Source organism: Pyxicephalus adspersus, chromosome Z (genome assembly GCF_032062135.1).
Source record: "Pyxicephalus adspersus chromosome Z, UCB_Pads_2.0, whole genome shotgun sequence".
NCBI classification, from domain to species: Eukaryota; Metazoa; Chordata; class Amphibia; order Anura; family Pyxicephalidae; genus Pyxicephalus; species Pyxicephalus adspersus.
In genome coordinates this window covers 28,072,927-28,092,704 of record NC_092871.1, presented here as the reverse complement: position 1 = coordinate 28,092,704, position 19,778 = coordinate 28,072,927, and the positions used below count along the sequence as shown (strand labels likewise).

The window sequence follows — 19,778 nt, the reverse complement described above, 5'->3', positions numbered from 1 at the left end:
TGTTTGTTAATAACAAAGTAATATAGGGTGCTACCCTAGTAGCATAGTTACATAGTAAAGCCACATACATGTCAAATAATCATCAAAAATCTGAAGTGTACAGATTGTACCCCAACGTAGTTCACCTTACGAAGCACAATGATGAACGATTAATTGGGAACAACCACTGCTCACTCCTATGGATGAGAGCACAGCAGCTGGATGCTGCTTGCTCATCTACCCCCCTCCCCTGGCTCACAGGGCTCGTTCATTCTTATCTCACTGGAAGCAATCTCAAAAGTTTGTTTTCACCAACAATCCTCTGATGTCCATCGGAAGTCTGTATGGGGTTTATGTCTTCAGAGCACAAGGCTGTGCAGGATTTACTTTTGAACAAATAATATTAGTCATTGATTGTCCCCAAGGAGAGGATGGAAGAAAGTGTCTGTATATACTTTTTGGCATCCCTAGCATCTCTGTTCAAAATAAAAAGCTCCCTCTGTTTTGCATCATTCCTAATCTACAATACACAGTAAATAGCTGTTGCTTAAGTACCTAAATTTTGGATGTCGTTTTATATAAAATATATGTTCTCCTCTAAAGCATAACTACTTTTGCTTTGTCTTTGTGCCCATCCCTCAGATATTCCAACTTCCAACTTGTAGACCTGCCGCCAGTCAGAGAGTGGGAATATCTGAGTGGTAATAGACAAAATAAAGGTTTGTAGTTTACCATGCCTCGTAGGGGAACCTACAACTTTGTCTCTGTGAAGTCTGATTCCTGAAATATTCCCATTTCCTACTTGTAGAACATCCAGAGTTCAGGTACACTTTAAATACTAAAATATAGAAAAAAAAGAAGAATCATAAACCATTACCAACAACTGGTATCAAATAACAATCAACATACAAATAATTCATATACAATTTAGGTATATAGGTAAGTGTGTATATATAGGTTTGTGACTTCAAAGAAATCAGTGATGATTGATGAGTGCATTGTGCCACAAATTATGAAACATGGTTTTTATTTTTACGTACGTATAGTGGCTTACATTTAGTTTACTGTTCCACAAATTACATATAATTCTTTAAGCAGTTGCAGGTCAATAATGAAATGCTCTGGTGAAAGTAAACTGTACATTTTTAGGTGTCTATTGAATTCCTAAATCTTGCCATTGGATTTGTCCTAAAGCAGGAATGTTAATGATATAGATTGATATATATTTGTATACTCACTCACAAAGACTGATCAGCCTTGAAGGAATTGCTGTACTTGGTTATCTCTTTTGAGGAAGAACTAGGCAGGAAAATTACACCAACCAATCCGTATAAAATCCCTGACAGCCAATCCGTCGCTTTCAGGAGAAACCAATAATAGATTATCTTCTACCCCAAACCCTGGTAATTGTCTTGCTTCCTTAATGCACCCCAGCTTTGAAAGAGTCCTTTAACAATTAATTCAGGCTACCTTTCTCTCTCTGGGAGGTGACTCATGAGAACAAGTTCCCTTCATCAACACAGAGCTCATCCTGACATGCCATGGCAAGCCTCTGCATAGATAGGAAATCCTGCAATGTAAATTCATACATGACTCTAGCCAACAAATGGAGCAACTCAGCTGTAAAAGCTTTTGTTGTACTCTGTAAAAGTAACCAGATGTTAGCAGATGACATACAATAGGGGACTGGTCAGAGCTATTCTGTATTTCATTGAAAAAAAGGAGGGGAAGAGACCATCTGCATCTCTCGCTCTCTCCCTCTCTCGCTCACACAGTTACAAGTGGCTTCAATGCATGAAGACTGAGACTGCTTCTGCTGCTGCATTGAGCACAACAGCTTTCTCGGAATACAGAAAAGGCAATTTATTTATTTTTTTTAAATTTTCAATGTAACCAATGTGTCTATGGAAACTATGATGCTTCAGCCAGGGAAGCCAGACGTGAGCTGTGTCCATGATGCCAGAATGGAACTGGAAAGAACAGACCATTGTTTCATCGAGGTCAAGCCCATACTGCAATGTTGGTCAATATTTATGTTTTAAAACTCTGCACAATTATATCCATTGGACAAGGAAAGGAGAAACCCGGCACAACCAGAAACTGGGGCTGATGGTGGAAAGGGTTGGACAAAGTTATTTGTAAAGACAGTTAAAGTATCTATTCAGCAGAGGATCCAAATTATCTGGTGGTATTTAGGTGGATCATCGGTGGTGACCAGAGCAATGTTGATGTAAAAGGTCAACTTTTTTAGTCTCAGAAATAAAAAAGGATTGTCACCCAGTCCGACCGTGTGTCACGGTATCTTTCACTCAAAAAGACAAGCGGTAATTTTTTTTATTGTTGATAAACATTGGCCATGGCTGCCGCGATTGCCAGCTCCCTGATTAGACAGAAGAGACAAGCTCGGGAAAGGGAAAAATCCAATGCTTGTAAATGTGTTAACAGCCCCAGCAAAGGCAAAGGGAACTGTGAAAAAAATAAACTCAATGTCTTCTCTCGGGTCAAACTGTTCGGCTCTAAAAAGAGGAGACGACGACGACCAGGTTTGAGAGCTTCTTATGGTTTAACACGGTCTTTCCATATCCATCAATCATACCTCATCAAATATTGTGTAGAATTTATCTTTCAGTGATTACGGACTGTTGTAATGTGTTTAAGTCATTAACCTGTTTGATTTACCAGATATACCATTGGGAAATGCTTCTACAATGTCGTAATAAGTTAATGCAGAGGAAACAGTGTCTTGTTTCTGATTGGAGGGTTAGTGGGATATTCTAGAAAGGAATAGTTGATTCCAGTTGATAGCCTTTTTTCCTATATTGACAATAATAACAGCAATAAAATTATTTTAATTGTATTACATAGATTTTATTGCAAATCATCTGAATTTGACATTTACCCGACTTTACTCACCTTTACTCATGGAGGAAGGATATAATAAGCTGTTCTTTATAGTGTTAATTGAGCACTATAAAGTACTCTGGCAGGCAATAGGTTTATTTGATAACATTACCAATAAGGTATAATTTGGTATTTTGGATAATGAAATAAAAAGGCAAAGCACAAATATGCAGCTTTCTCTGTCTTATTGGTTCCATTTTTTTCTTATATAGCAATGGTAATAAAGACATTGCCACATTTACAATCATTTTATTTCAAGGCTCCTTGGGGGTTATTTTTATTGAGTATTATTGGTATAGTATTTGGGTTACCATGCTGTTAATTCAGTGTCTGGCTGAGACTGCTAATACCTGGTATAATTTCTGTAAGAGTGTTCGCCAGGCAATCCCTTTTGCAGCAAACATATTATTTCAGATGCACAATTTTCCTCTGAGCAGCTGCTTGTTACGCGGAGATGGGATTTCCCTTTTTGCTATCGGGAAAGCTTATTTTATTTACCAGTGTTGTTATGCATGTTCTATTTTCTGCCCGTGCAAAAAGGCTGACGTGTTTAGGTTTATATATTAAGGCATTTAGAAATGTTCAAAGTGCCATACCCTATAATAACCAATCAGAACTGATATTTTATTAGTATAACCACAGTGAACCAAAATCTGATGGATGGTTGTGCAGAATAACTGGACTGCGCACATAACCGCTGCCCTTTGATAAATAGGCTTTTGCGTGCAAATAAACTGTTGAACTACTTACCGTGTGGGTTTGCAAATTAAAAAAAAACACAAAACTACATTCTCTAATATTGTTGAAGATAAACTACCTATGTACAGGATAATAAAATACACTTTAAATGTTTTCTCTCTGTATGTTGTATGAAACTACATTACTGCCTTAATGACCTAATATTTTAAGTCAAGATACTTACCCAGTTTATTTTCATATCTCTGGGCTTTTAATGCTTTATACGCTTTTCAGTTATCCATTATATAGGAGAAGATGTTAGGATTTTGTGTATTGCTTGAATACATTACAACTATAGAAACTATACTACAGTCTCTTTATGATTGTGCCCAAATGCTGAAGTTTTTTTTTTTTTTTTGCACAGGAGATATTTTAAATTTCAAAATTAGTTATTCAGCCTTTTAGAAAGATACAGTTGAATTGGGCTTTTAAATTGTAATTCTGTACGATGATATAATCCTCAGGTTAAGGTATAATATACCAAGATAACAAGCTGTTTAATGTTTTGGAGACCTTTCTAATCATTGTGCATTTTCTGTTTCCTTACAGAACCTCAACTCAAAGGTATAGTGACTAAACTATACAGCAGGCAAGGCTACCACTTGCAGCTTCAGGCAGATGGCACAATTGATGGAACAAAGGAGGAGGAAAGCAGTTACAGTAAGTAGTCCTTGACCTTTTTTTTACCGTCTCTCCATCTCCATTGCTCCTTTGCCCTGTTGGGCATTTTTTCAGTTCTCGGAAACTCAGGAACTGACTATGTGGGGCCGACATTGCCATCTAGATTGCTAATTCAAAAGCAACAAGTATGTGTTGGATGTTTGATTCTACTTTTACAAACGCTAGCTGAGTATAGGGGTGAGGTTGTTGTCAGCTTGGAGAATCAAATGTTATCTCCATGGAGATCTAGAGATGTCCTCTAGATTGTATCTCATTTCATCAAAGAACATAGATTCACCCACACATCCTGCCAATAATAGATAGTCTTGACTTCTATTCTACACAACTGCCTTTAACCCATTGCTGTGCAAAAAAAGTTTTTGTGCACTACACTGGATTCTGTTGAGCTCTATATTATTATTTTTATTATTATTATTAATATTATTATTATTATTATTATTATTATTATTATTAATAATAATAATAAAAGCTCATAGCAACCAGTTGGATTTTATCTTTCTTCAATCCAACATTCGTAAGATTATTAAAACTGAACTAAATTTAAATTGTCTGCTTTTGCTCAATCTGCTTTTTTTTAAATATACCCATATATGTATTTGAGAGCTATGGAGTTAATTATTCTGGCTAATGCCAAATGTAAACCAGGAGGAACATATTGCACAGTTACACACATAACAGTTTTATCTTCAGTCCTCCGGAAAGTTCCATTCTCCAACACGTTGGTGATGAGCATTATTTTTAGATACTTGGAAACAGATAAGAAAAGCAGATGGCCTGAAATCTACTAATGTGGAAGTCATTGGAAATGTCTACTATAGCTTTCCAATGACATGATGCCTGGTTGTACCTTTCTAAGAAAACTTAACATATGTTCTAGTTAAATTCAAAAATTATACCTTGGTATACAGGGGTCATTGTTTACCAGCTCAATATTTTTTGGTTCAGGTATAGCTAAACTGCACCAGTCCACCACACTTTTATATGTAATCTTGGAACCCCAACCTGTAATACAAGAAAAGGAATTCTCTTTGATGTGTCTTACAAGCTAAAACGCTGAACTATCTCAATACTATTGTATTAAAAAGAAAATGAGGGAAAACCTCTTACGACAAAATATCTTTAAGAAAACCCTTGCCACATTTACAGTTTGGAGGACCATAAATAATTAAGGTGCTAAAAATTATTAGTTAAACTGTTAAGCACATTTTTTGAACATCATTTGTTTTTTTGCCCTTTAAAAATTACAATGGTAATAATTTAGAGGTAAGATGTTTAGTTTGTTTAGTGTATTATAACATCATCAGACTTGACTCATAAAGAGGGACAGTCGTTCCAAATAAGGGGCATTTGGGAGCCATGATGCTAAGAAGTTTATCACAACTTCGAGACGAGAGAGAAGTTTGAATGTGATCGGTGATACACGGTGGTGGACGTCACCAGCAGTGTACTGCTGTCCAGAATTTATTTGGGGCCCTTGTCGTTGGGGTGGATATGATACCCTTGTGCAGTGGCACACTTTACACCTGCTTATGTCCACTCCTGGTGATACCAGAAAGTGTAAATTATACAACTCCTACACCTGGAAGTATACATTCAGTGACCCAATGAGATGTTCTCTGAAATATGGATAGCAGATTATAGAGAACTCAGATTAGACTGCAATAACACTCTTTATTAGTAGTAGTAGTAGTAAGTATTAGTAGAGTACTAAAGTTTTCACTTATTGCCTTAAATAAAGTTGATTTTATTTTTATAAAACATTATAAAACAATTATCACTTGAGATGACTGTATTCATTTTTCCTGGTGCTCTATACAGTCTGTATGTATTTTTTTGAGAAGAAAATGTTTAAACTAAGGGCTACCTTTAAAAAAAAGTGTTATAGCTGCACCAGAACTACACTCCCAATATATTTATATATATACATGCAGGGTATTCATAGTCAGGGATATTACTTTGAACAGCAAAAAAGGCCAATTCACTTGAGTTTGTTCATTGTGAATACTTTGATTGACTGTCACACTGATAACATAACTAAGCACTACACCGATTGGATCCTGGCTATATTTATAGCACTGTAGCTGTATAGAGATGCTAGGATTGCAAATCCTAGGTGCAGAAAAGAAGTGTTGTGTATTTATGTATATATATATATATTTATATATATATATGCAGGTAGTCCCTGTATTACATACGGGATAGGGACTGTAGGTTTGTTCTTAAGTTGAATTTGTATGTAAGTCGGAACAGGTACAATATTTTTATAAATGCAATTAGGACAGATGTTTGTCTCAACATATTATTAGGCAGCATGGTGTCAGTTACTGTATAAAATCCTCACTATGAGTTAAAAAAAAAAACCTAATGAAGCCTAGACATTCAATAACTTCTGGAGCAAGCTGTGCTTTGATATGCAAAAAGAAACAACGGCAGAGTTTGTCTTGGTCATTAAAGAGTTAAAATAGGTTGCAGAAGAGCTCAGTCCTTGAGATCACCCACAACCTCAACTGTGTTTAGCAAAAAATTTCTTCTGCAAGTCATGCAAACCACCCCCTCCCGCCTTAAAGCACGAGCAGCCCCATTTCTAGGAGTGGTCCATAGGTCCGATGTCCTTAACTCGGGGGTCTACCTGTGTATATATTTGTATGTATAAAAGCCCCACAAAGGTCTTTCTAAATGATGTAGAAAGAGGGGCGCATGATTGAAGGGGAGCTTAGTCATTGTACCAGTCAAATATAAGTATCAAATGTATATCTTACTCCTTTAGTTTACAAATGCCCCTATTTTTATGAATGAGGCAGAGAAGGTGTGGGTAGCACAATGAAGTGGAGAGCAGATATTGCTATTCGCTCTCCATTATAAATAAGACCTTCTTTCTACCGGAATAAGTAGATGAGTGGAATGTTTATGTTTTTGCAGGTACGCTATAAGTGAAAATAACTGTGTTCTTCAGTAATAAAGAACAAAAATCTTGACATAATAGTCACCCTAAAGATCAATGTACTTTTAATAAAAAAACAAAAAAAAAAACTCAAAGCTGCAAAAGGCAGTCATTATGCAACTATGATGAAAATACAAGTGGGCACTTTATCAAAGAAGAAACCCATTTTTCCAGCTATGTGGTCCCTGTGGATCTAAGATAGAATTTTTATTAGCTTGTGCTTCAGATTATGATTGTAAGGATATTGGATAGAGGTCTGTGTGAGGCTGGCTCCTTTACCTTTCTTCTAATAGTACACTGTTTGCATCTTGTATCACTATTAGGAGTAGAGGAGGATGTGAGCAATGTGGTCATCTTAGTACTTACATTTACAAATCTTTCTCTGGGAGTAATGCTGCTAATAGTCTGCCATTTACCTTTTTTGCATGTGTGAGCCATAGTAAATGGGATACTCACCTACTTGTCAGCACAGGGACATGGGTATCCCTGCAAACTTTATGGTGGGTTTACACATTGGATGTCTATCTCCAACTGCTTGCAGGCTATGTCAGGTTGGACCAGCAATAAGGGCTGTGGCAGGTAAGTAGTTACATGTCCACAATAGATCAGAGCTTTAGGGGGTACAGAAGGATGCTACCAATTACTGTATAAATTCTGGCATCATTCACAGAGCCTGCACAAGCATAAATGCTTAAATATTTTCCATTTGAATACTTCACTGTCCTGGCATTTATTACATATTTTTTAAAGGTATTATTAAAATACACATACCTAGTACACATATGCACTGCCAGGCTTAATTAATAAAGCAGTTCTAATAGCTATAGGGATATGTAATGTGCAAACATCAGTAAGATTACCTCTAACTTATCTGACTACAAGTACCATTTTCTGCAAAATGCAAATCCTCATTGCCACTTACATATCCTTATTTAATAGAATTGTTTTTCTGTTGGAATTTGCTATGCACTACTCTAAATAAACTTGATCACATATTTTAATATGCTATTGATATTAGAGAGGCAATTCAAATGAATTTATTAATATAGTTGTAGGGTCAAAAACATACAGATAATCAGACATTAAAGATAGATTCTATATGGTCTATTTAATGTACAGCGCAGTGTAATATGTTGGCGCTATATAAATCCTGTTTAATAATATTGGGTGGTAGGATCATATAGGATCAAATACGTTGTATATCTGTACTAATGATAACACTGTGCAATGCAAGGGACCATGCAGTTTGTTCCCTTGTTTTTATTAGGCACAGAGGAAGGTGCACAGCAAAATATCTCATAGCAACCACTAAGCTTTTTTGTCCTCATTACACTGAAATACCAAAGGTAAAGTCTGAATTTTACAGGGTACTCCACTGTGAATGCCAGTATTGCTCCTGGCATTGCAGGATCTCCTGATATTTTCAGATATTGGTGATAAAAGGTGAAGGTTTCATGAGCATGTGCTCAATTTATCCATAAAGTAAAAAGAAAATGTGCAGTAACCCTTAGAGTAGGAATTTCCTTATCTAACTATTATTAGATTGCTTTTCGAAATCATTGCTTTACAAAGTCAGCCTGTGCCTTTTCCAAATATATGTATCTTTTTAGTATTGCATATGATATGGTGCTTACATATTTGGTGGAATATTGTGTTTGTATTCAATCCCACAAATTAACGAAAAAAGTGTAAAACAAAATTTATAGTATTGAATATACACATACATATACAGTATATATATGCATATGGAATGCATACCTTTTATAACATTGTATACATTTAAATTTTTGTAGTCATTTCCTATTGTAAGAAAAAGCATTTTTATACCTCTGGTATTGGTATTGTTAAAATAAGGCTATATATATATATATATGTATATATATGAATCTACTGCTTTCAGGAACCATGCACATACATATACTTCCAAATGTTTGCACAACCTATTGTGAGCTGGTACAGATAAAATCCCCAGACACATACCACTGCCACCTTTACATTGCTAGCAGTCTATTTCAGCAGCCTGGGGCTGAGCCTTGCAATACTACAGTTTTGTTGAGTATTAAAAATGACTTTTGCTTCTCCGTTAACCTCGCTTAAATGAGTTTAACCCAAGTAATTACGCAGCGTAGAACATCATTAGCAGATAACTTTCAAGTTTTGCACTGACATCATTCTACCAACTTTTAATTCATTTTAGTAGTCTGTTCTCCGCTTCCTTAGATTAACTTTTCAAGCACACGGATTTCTCAGTTTGCAGTATGTAACAATAAAAAGCCAGAGCCATTTACTCATATTGTACAGGGAATAAGAACCAATTTATTATATCTTCTAGTCGATAGAACTACTGTATCATTTTTTTTTATTGGTGAGTTTTATTATCCCATGTTTATTGAACAGAGCAAAAAGGAATTTTTTCCTATAAAGGAAAATATTGTATATTTTGGGTGACTAAAAGTTTTGTGCTTTTTTGTAACATTTTCCTAACCTTATTGATTTGACATTTCTACTTTATTTATATATTTTTGGTATATACAGATTTATACAAATGGTTTCTCCAATTTAAATCTATATCAGGGAATGTGAGTAAAATGCTTGACTAAAGGTAATCTAAAGTCAGCAGTCCCAAGCTGTTTTATAGAATATGTAAGGCTACGTTCAGGGAGCGTTTGTCAACTGCATGGTTAACCACATTTCATTGCAAGACATTTCGTAGTGGTTAATAGCATTTTTGATAGACATTTGCTGAAGAGATTGAAAGTCCATGGAAGTGATGCACACAACAGACCACCCTGGGATGCACCATACCATATTATACCACACCATACCATACCACCTTCAAAAGCCTGCAAAACATTGATTTCAACCATTACTATTAATTTTAAAGGTTTTGGGGTGGTTGATGGCTGACTGAACATAGCTAATATGTATGCAAATAAGCTTTATAAACATACCAATAAACATTAAAGGTAAAAAATTACATCCCCAAACTTTTAGACGTTTTATAGATCTTCGGTTGGTATCATTCAACTTCTCTCGCCTATTATTTAGACTAATCAAACATATTAAACCTTTTTTTTGTCAGAGAGTATGAATTTTTGGAAATTTAGTTCATTTTAAATGTCTTTTGCATCTGTTTCTCATGACATGAGAATCTGTTTTTTGGTTCAAGGATAGTTGAATGGAGCTTCTCATTTCCCATATCAACCATTTAAAGCCCACTGCACTTTCGACAGCACATTCAGATCTGGCAGCTTAAATACAAGAACAAGGCAATTTGCCTTATGTCCTATGGGTTCACATTACACCAGCGTGTTGTTTGTAGGGTGAAAAACATAGGACAATTGCATTTCTGCACAACATGTGCTGGCTGACGTCCTATAGCGTATTGCAATGCTTCAAAATATATTGAAAAGTCCACTTTTATATCAGCCTCATACAACCTTATGACCTTATAATATACCAAAATATTGTCAATAAACAATAAGAAGACAACACATTCTGCACTTCTGTCTAGCAAAGTAAGATTTGCTCTAGCAAAATTATGTAGGTAGAGGTATGGCAGAGGTGACATCAAGTGAAAGAAAGTTTAGCTTCGGTTTGCTTTAAACAATGTTTTCCGACTTTTGGTTTCCAGTCGAAGTCACTACTGCACCCTTTGCACAAAATTTTGAAAGAATAACCTTCACCTGGCATTTCAAATGCTGAGGCTAATCTGTTGGGTAAAGAATACACAGGGCACAGTCACTTGGAACACGGAAGGGAATGAGTATTGTTTAAATGGTTTATTTATTCCCAAATCTCCTGGAGCACAGAACTAGATTATTGTTTATATTAATTAATGCCAAAATATTATTTTTTAGAGGTGGCATGAGGCTGGTAGGGTTTCATTTGAAACTAGTTATGTGCTTGAATCAACACATATAAACAAGTTTCTTTTAATGCACATCTGTGTGCACAAAACGCAATGCTCTTGGTGTAAATTGGCCCTAAAAATCACCAAAAAATACTAGAAACTTTTAAGACTTTTTTGGAAAACATACTGTTGTTACCAACTCTGGGCTACTTTTTAATAGGCTTCCAACTGTTTTTTTTTTTTTTTTTTTGTAACTGCAATTTTTGGCTGCAATATTCACCTTCTCCCTGGCTCACATCTCTTGAAAATGTACTCACTACAATGACCAGTGCCAGAGTCAATCCACAGTCATTCAACCGTCTTCCCGTCAGAATGTATTGACATGCAGGGAACAGGGCCATCACTTGCACCACTCCATGTATTATTAAGAACCAACCATTATTAGCAAACAAACCTACTTACACCCAAAAACTTTTGAAATGATAAGTATTAAAGGTAAAAAAAGAAATGTGCAAAATAAAAAATAATCTGTAATCCCTAGAGTAATTTTATCAAGCCAAGATCAATATTGTGGAACAGACTAAGAGATTGCAGAAACTGCAGTTACTTTCTACATTCATGTTGCCATGTAATAGGAAATCAACGGTAGAAAATTAGTGACTGAAAATATTAATTAAATCTTTAACTCTGAAGTTACCTGAGTCAGACAACTCAAAACTGCTCTGTGCTTGGATCCTACTAAACAAAGCAGGACTTGAAAAAATGTAATATTTTTCTGTAAAATATATACACTGCACAACATCGATTTTGCTACTGGGAATAACACGTGATTTACATGACATTGAGTGTGCTGATTCCAAATCTGAACTCATAATGTGCCTATCACGTACAGATTTTAGGTTATAGGCGTGCTATAGCTGTTCAAATGGTTGGTAATTGGGTAATGTATTTTTACATGGGAACATTATAACAGTTGCAGCTACCACTATGCCTGCTGCCGCCTCAGCTGAATCACATCCCCTGGTGGCATACATGTTCCAGGAGTGGCTGGGCATGTCTGGGCAAGTCAGTGAGCTGACGTCAGAAATAGGTATTTATATTGAGATGGACCAAGGGCTCGCCTGTAGTGCGAAACCAACTTTTTGGATAGTACAGCTAGGCCATAGTGAGTCTGTTTTGGGCTAGGCGCAGCTGTGCTAATAAACTGTACAATTTTCGCTACATTTGTGGCAAATATACCCCATGTGATCAACGCAAGAACCTAACCAAGAGGGTGAGATTTGGATCTTACTTTGGATATGATATTGGAGATCAGGATAAAAGCTGGGAAACTGCTGTCAGGTGTGTTACGTTGGCCTAACACAATGGTTGAAAGGGAAAAGGAATATAATGCCTTTTGCGGTGCCTATGGTTTGGCGTAAGCCAAAAGACCATCACTTCTGTATGAGTAAAATTGCTGGGTTTTTGAAGAAGACAAAAATCGTCTATCATGACTGTGAATCTGCTCTAAAGCCAGGGCCACATGATGCAGAGAATCCAGTGCCAGTCCCTCCTACATCTGTTGTTACTGACAGTGACATGTCGGATGAGGAACAGGAGGATGATGTTGATGTTAATGAATGTTATGAACCCAAATTTGAAGAGGGTAAGCCACATTTTATAAGCCAATCAGATTTAGATGATCTAGTAAGAGACCTGTGGAACGTTTGTGGTGACCTGAAAGTGGTGACAAACCTTCTTGGCCTGCAATTTAGATATACAAAATATATGTGCTTTCTGTGCCTGTGGAACAGTTGTGATGACAGATCACTGTTGATCACTGTTGGCCAGTACAACACGAAGCATAAATCACTCATTGATCTATAGAAAGTTTACCTTGCGCCACTTCATATTAAACTTGGATTAATGAATAACTTTGTCGCTGCAATGGATCATAATGGTATGGGTTTTCAGTATCGGAAGGACAAGTTTGTAAAAGTTATAACAGATGCTAAACTGAAAGCAGGCATTTTTGTTGGTCCCCAAATCTGCAATTTGATGCCACATTCAGAGACAAACTCAACCCACTTGAACTTACTGCTTGGGTTTCATTTGTGCTAGTTCCACAAAACTTTCTGGGCAAACAGCGAGCTGAAAACTGTGCTGAACTCGTGAACAACATGCTAACAGCAAACCATCAGTTTGGCTGCCAAATATCACTTAAAATTCATTTCTTACATTCCCATCTGGACCTCTTCCCACAAAATTTGGATGATGTGAGTGATGAACAAGGGGAGAGGTTCCACCAGGACATTTCTGTTATGGAAACAAGATATCAAGGCCAGTGCACCCCCAACATGATGGACTACTGCTGGTTCCTGCAACGGGAGACAGCCACAAACGCAAAAGCAAGTGCCTGAAACACTTCTGAAGTGTACATGTATACTTGTGTACATGTGTATATGTTGTTGCAATATAAAACTACATTTTTGTATAGTCATGGAACTATGAGGCAAAAGTTAGTTTTGTGTAGAGATTACATAGTAACTGGGGAACGAGAGAATATAGCTAATCGCGTCTATACACGTATGTAACTTAAGATCCTGGGGTCCTAGGCAGAAATGAACTTCAGATTTGGATTCAACACACTTGATTTAGTATAGGACACATGGATTAGAACAAGTAAGAGACAATATTTATTTTTTTGTGATGCAGTGATATAGATGATGATAGATTTCCATTTGACATACATATATATTCCTTAGGACAGGAAATTAAATTATTTTTCTTTGTCTTAACCATAGGGATCAAAGAACAAAAGTAGGGGTTTTGTTGGCATTCATGTAGGTTTTTTATTTAATTGCACATTTCGCCCATCTAGGCTTCTTCAGAAGAAGTTCAAGATAAGACTCAGTAGTGCAGAATTGTATAGATACTGTATATGGTGAAAGGGTAAGCTCCAATGTTTGGTTGAATTTCTTACCAAAATTAATGGAATTCTTGAGTATGTGTTAGGAAACCTGTTGGTTAGAAGAGGGGAGCACATGATCTGCTCATATAGCTTGGCTGATGAGCAGGGAGCCTGCTCATACAATACCCTCACAGTGATATTTGGGGAATGGTTGTGTGAGGCACGTGGTCTTTGATTAGCAGCATCAAGGGCTGTCGTATATTCCTATCCAGGGTTCTCCCCAGGCCCTTTTAGCTGGGCGCAGCACCCAGCACTTTTCAGCACCCACCCGGCTGTTTTTGGGTGGTTATTAAAGAGTTTGGACACATAACAGGGCCTGCCACCCACCTACAATTTCTTCCCACCCGGCTTAAAAAAATTTCTGGGTTGAGCACTGCTATCAAAGGCTTAATACAGCCTTAATAGACACACACAGGGTAAGGGATAGCTAGTATATGCATAGCAGCCATACATCTATATAAAATTTCTAACCAATTCAATAGAATTAAAAAAACAGGAGAAATTTATTTTACTGTAAAGCAAACAGCCAGCACAACTTAATAAATAAATAACAACATTAGTTTTAGCAGCAAAATCAAAATGATTTGTCTGTACATTTTAGAAAGTAATGTTACGCTTTGAATAAACATCTCCTGGGAACTAGCGTCAATAAATTATTTGACAGAAGACAAATAATTACACATCTTCTTTTATATTATTATGATGATTTAATGTAACTGGCCTCTTTTAGATTATAACTTATTTTATTTGGCAGCAGCATTTTACATTAGTAGTAGATGTGCATCACATATGGTGATAAATTACAGTCACTATGAAGTAGTGGCCCACTTATCGCTACTTGATGCTTTTAAAAGCTTCCATTATGAAGCTAGTAGCAAAGCTTAAAAATACTTAAGCACATGGAGAAAACTGATCTAAATCTGCTCTGTTATTTATTTTTATCTTTTGATCTTTCAGCTTTGTTTAACCTCATACCAGTTGGCCTACGAGTGGTGGCTATTCAAGGCGTTCAAACGAAATTATACCTGGCAATGAACAGCGATGGGTACTTGTACACATCAGTAAGTACTTTTATTTATTATTAATAAATCAATGTACAAAAAACTCTGCACACCCAAAGGGACTGGTTGAGACAATTTTCAGAATTATTTTAATTATAATGAATATCTGGCTATCATATAATATCATAGGTTCCTATGAGTAAGAATTTAAGCCTCAGACATCTGCATATCATCAAATGTTTGTCAAAATTTTCTTTCCTTATCGTGCAGGTGTATTGCTTTACTGCAGCGGGACATAAATATTAGGTCAACAAGGTAAATTACGTAAGCATGGACTATTGTACTACTCATGTCAGAGCTGCTTTATAAGTCAAGTCTGCTATTTATTCTTTGGTTCTAAGGCATTTAGTGATTATGTCTTGTTATTTATAGCCCCTATACATTTAGTTGTAATTTTCCTATCAATGGTCTCTAAAGATTTTTGTTCTAGTAGTCTGATGTCTTAGCAGTCCTGTTGTGGAAATTAATTTGTGCTGCCAATGTTTTTTTTCTCCTTTGGCACAGATAACCAGTCCATTACAGATCTGTTTCACTGAATGTAAATCTTTTCTGATTCAGAAACAATTGATGGGCATTACAGTATTTTTAGTAATGCTTTGTGTTCCTTTTTGGCCAGCAGTAGTACCGTAGCATTGTCGCAGAGCTAGTAATAATATTTGCCCATAGGGCTGGGACTGTGACAGTTCTAAACCTAATTTAGGAATGCTTTTCATATTCCTTCTTTGTATCAGAATATGAGCTGTTTTGTGAAAAGGGTAAAGAGATGTTTAGATGTGAAGGGACCATACAATTTAATTACTGAAATGCTAGGCACCATTTTAAAGAATTGCTGTGGCTGACATAGCTGGTGTTTGGAGTGGACAAACTGAGCCATACTACTCCCCTTATATTTCTAGGGGTCCCCAGGAGCTTCCATCCTAATCTCAAGCCTCCAATGTAACTAAGGAGCTTACTAATTGTTGCTCTAACTGGCAATCTAGAATTTTAGCTCAGTTAGAAGGTCAAGACTGGCAGTACCAGGCACCATTCACCTTCCTCTTATGTTTACGTGTAATGTGCAGACTATGTGGAGGCTTATGTGTGTTTGTAATGTGCAGATTGTGTGTGTAGCAATTTTTATTCCAACTGATGCTGAGGCTTTTTTTCCTCCCACTGCCACAGGTGCATATTTCCATCTTACCACTCACAGAGATATTTAATAAATTACTGATGCAGGGGTATTTTTCTAACTACTGACATTAATCCCCCAGATGACGGGCTTGTTTTACTTCCACTGCACAGGCATTTTCTACTCTTTGTACCTATGTAATTATGACTTTGGAAGCATGGGCATTTATTACCCCCACTGTCACATGGCTTAGGGTTTTTTTTTCTTATACTGATGACCAAACCAGCGAGCATTTTTATTCCTACCCCGTAAGGATATTTTTTTTACTAAATGTTTTATAAAAAGTGTGACCGACAGTGAACTTTTTCGTTTTAAAAGTTTGCAGACCCCTGATTGATAGCTTTCTCTACACAATATATATAACAGAAAATATATGCAAATAATTCGTTGTGACAGTGCATCTTAGCTGTGTTACACTCTTCAGTATTTAAACACTCCACGCTCCTCTATTTAGAATTTCAGCCATGAAGAACTGGATTCGATCCTCGCCCTGGGGAACCAATTTATCTAAAACTAGCCTGGGTGCCAGCTATGATCAGCTTGATTTCAGTAGATGTAGGCATGTTATGCAGGGCTCGAAATGACAATCAGGGTTCAATGCTCCGCATGGAACTCGACCAACCATTTCACAGGTTCTTACCATACTTCAGAAAGCTTTGAATAAGTGTTTAATTGCATTCTAAATTTTGGTACATAACCAATGCCAATAAAATCATCCTGATGGAATTTGAAGAGATGGGAAGACAAGTAGGACAAGTGGGATTTGTTGGAGCTCTGGGGACCATCTCTGCAAGCTCCTTTAGCAAACAAAATAATTTGACAGTGGTCTATTACTTTCTGATAAAAGATTTAATCCCCCATCTATCCATAGAAAAAAGTGTAATTTGTTATGATCATCTATAACTACATCACAGGATACAAAGCCAGCAAAAGTTTGGGGTAAGCCTCAGGCATTGAAGAACATTCAAGTTGTACCAAATCTTTAGTGGTAGGCTAATGTTCAAGCTTTAAACCATGTTTCACATATCCTAAATTGGTAAGAGCAATCAATTTTTAAACAACTGACTGAATTTTAGATGAATAGTTCTATATTTAGATGCTGTCTGTGCTATAAATCAATGTTCTTGATGTACAGTTAGCCACCTTAATAAAGAAATGATTCATAAAGTTTGTAAGTCTGCCCAACATCCTGAGTAAGTAAGAACACCAGAATATGCTACGTACTTCAGCTGTGAAGTCTTGTACAGAATGTAGCACATATTATGGTCAAACTGTTTCATAGCACTGATGTTGCTAGCTGCTATATGGTCAGTTTTCAACCAGGGAAATTGCATGTTTTCTTGCCGGCAGTGTCTTTAAGCAATATTGCTTGGTAGAATTAAACCCTACATATTTCCACTAGAAAAAGTATAACACTGTAAATATTGTAGGCCAACAGTATATTTTTATCCCTATTGTATTCCCATTTCGTCTGCTCTCCTAATATGGCCAGCGCCATTTTGAATTAATTCTGTAGTTCAATTACTCTAACTGTGCTTCTGCCCTCCACCAACATGATCCACTAATTCCTCACCAGTCACTCTGGATTTTAGTAACAAAAGAAAGACCTGCATGAGCTCTGAAGATCACAAGAGGCTGAGATGCCTGTCCAACTGGACATGCCCAATGGATGTCAGTAAAAAAATTACCGGGAAACAGTTTGGTGCATTTGGAGGGTATCTACAGTATGTTTGTCTAATGTACTGGAAGATAGGGGGAAAATGACAAAATGATTAAAATTAAGTTTTTCCTAAATATATTATTAAAAATAAAAAGCTTATAAAGTGAGTTTAAAGCTGTCATATGCAAAATCAAACCTTCTGAGAGATGCAAGATAGGTGCAGGAAAAGTGTTTGTATACCCAAACTACTTATCTTTGGTTAGATGGCTGGCATGTTCAGCCAACTTGTACAGAGTTTCATACCAGCACTGCAGCCTCTCTGAGACATTTCATGAAAATGAAAGCAAAAGCAGATTATGATTTGTTGATGGACTAATGGTATGTATTAAGGCTTATTCATGCAGATGTGTAAAGAAGGGTGTCTGCACTACCTGCCAAATGCCAGTCTACTTTTACCTCATACCCCATGTCTAATGCAATTCACCTATGGAGACGGTAGTTCCCCCTTCCACATATTTACTCTGAACCTCGTATATGCCTATACTAATGGCATTTTTTGTTCTGGTGGGGTGAACCAGCAAAATGCCAATCATCTTAATGGTCTGTACAGGATAGGACCTCTTTCTTTGCCAAGTGGGCTAAATAGACTAAAGTAAGGGTCATTTCTAAATCTTTTATTCAATCTTTCATTGTAGTGTTTTCCATAAAACATTTGGTTTAGGACACTACTTTTAAGCTAAGCATTTTTTATTTGTGATATTTTCTTCAGGATAAGTTGGCATTGAGGATATCTGTTCTGTGTATAAACAGGTGTGTTTGGGTAATAAAAAATCTACTCTGAAACATATGAATAGACATGCATGTTTCTAGTTCACCAGGTATGTTGGCATGGTATTAAAAGTCATGGAACCAGTAGCAAAGTATCTATAGGCATACTTATGTAGGTCATTATCCTCCATGTCCCCGGTGTTTACCACTTTTAATAAAATAACAGCTCAGACCAGGTACTCATCTTCGCACATTTCCGGCTGTTTGTACAATTACACATTCTTCCTAAATGTGATTATAGGTCTGCATGTTCTTTCACTAGGTCATTTGAAGAGCTGTTTTTATTTTTATCATTGCATGATTTGTTAAAATGCACAAATTACCACTCTTTCCTACCTTGTTCATTAGAAACAGCAATCGACAGTAATCTTACTCTTGCAATCTGACCAGCAGTTAAGTGGAAGCTGGCGCAATCAATAGCTGTGTTATGACTTTCCCTCATACTGTGACAGCTTATTATAGGCTTTCTCCGCTCCTGTTTCACTTCTCAACCCATGACTCATACGTGCATTTTTATTCCAGTATTTTTCTTTGTTTCTGTTTTTTTTGCTTATATCCTGATGTATATGTCCAATAAACTAAAAAAAATATTATTGTAAGGACCTTTAGGTATATTTCAAAATGTCTATTGAGGCCATGGATACATTCTTGAATAATTACTAAATGTATTTTGAAACTGCTCCAAGTAGTTTAATGTAATTCTTCTTTATATTAAATGTGTATCCCCTGTAAACCAGCTGAAATAATACTTGTGCTGATGGTAAGAGTTTCAGCTCAATCTGCTAATAGTACAGACAGGAGTATAGACAAAACATCCTATTTAAAGGTCCTCCTGGTAGTACCACTGGAAATGGTTAGGAGAAGTTCTGTTTTGTCAGACTCGGCGATCACACACAGTCAGTAAACATAGAAAAGCAGATTTCACAGTCCTAGATAAAAAAAATAAACCCCAAAAATACTCAAAGGTTTTTTAAAACTTTGATTTAGTATCACATCCCTGTTAAATCTGATATATCTG

General features: G+C 36.4%; 1 protein-coding gene across 6 annotated transcripts in view; it reads left to right on the top strand.

Annotated features, from left to right (window-relative positions):
• FGF13 (fibroblast growth factor 13) overlaps positions 1-19,778 on the top strand; it is a 236,163-nt gene that overhangs the window by 177,970 nt on the left and 38,415 nt on the right. For 5 of the 6 annotated variants that reach the window (XM_072430403.1, XM_072430402.1, XM_072430404.1 and 2 more), the window contains 2 exons: positions 4,168-4,278; positions 15,001-15,104. In XM_072430403.1, coding sequence (XP_072286504.1) covers positions 4,168-4,278; positions 15,001-15,104 — 215 coding nt within the window. Of the gene's footprint in view, positions 1-1,482; positions 2,523-4,167; positions 4,279-15,000; positions 15,105-19,778 lie in introns of those variants that run through there. The other variant, XM_072430401.1, reaches the window with a different exon arrangement.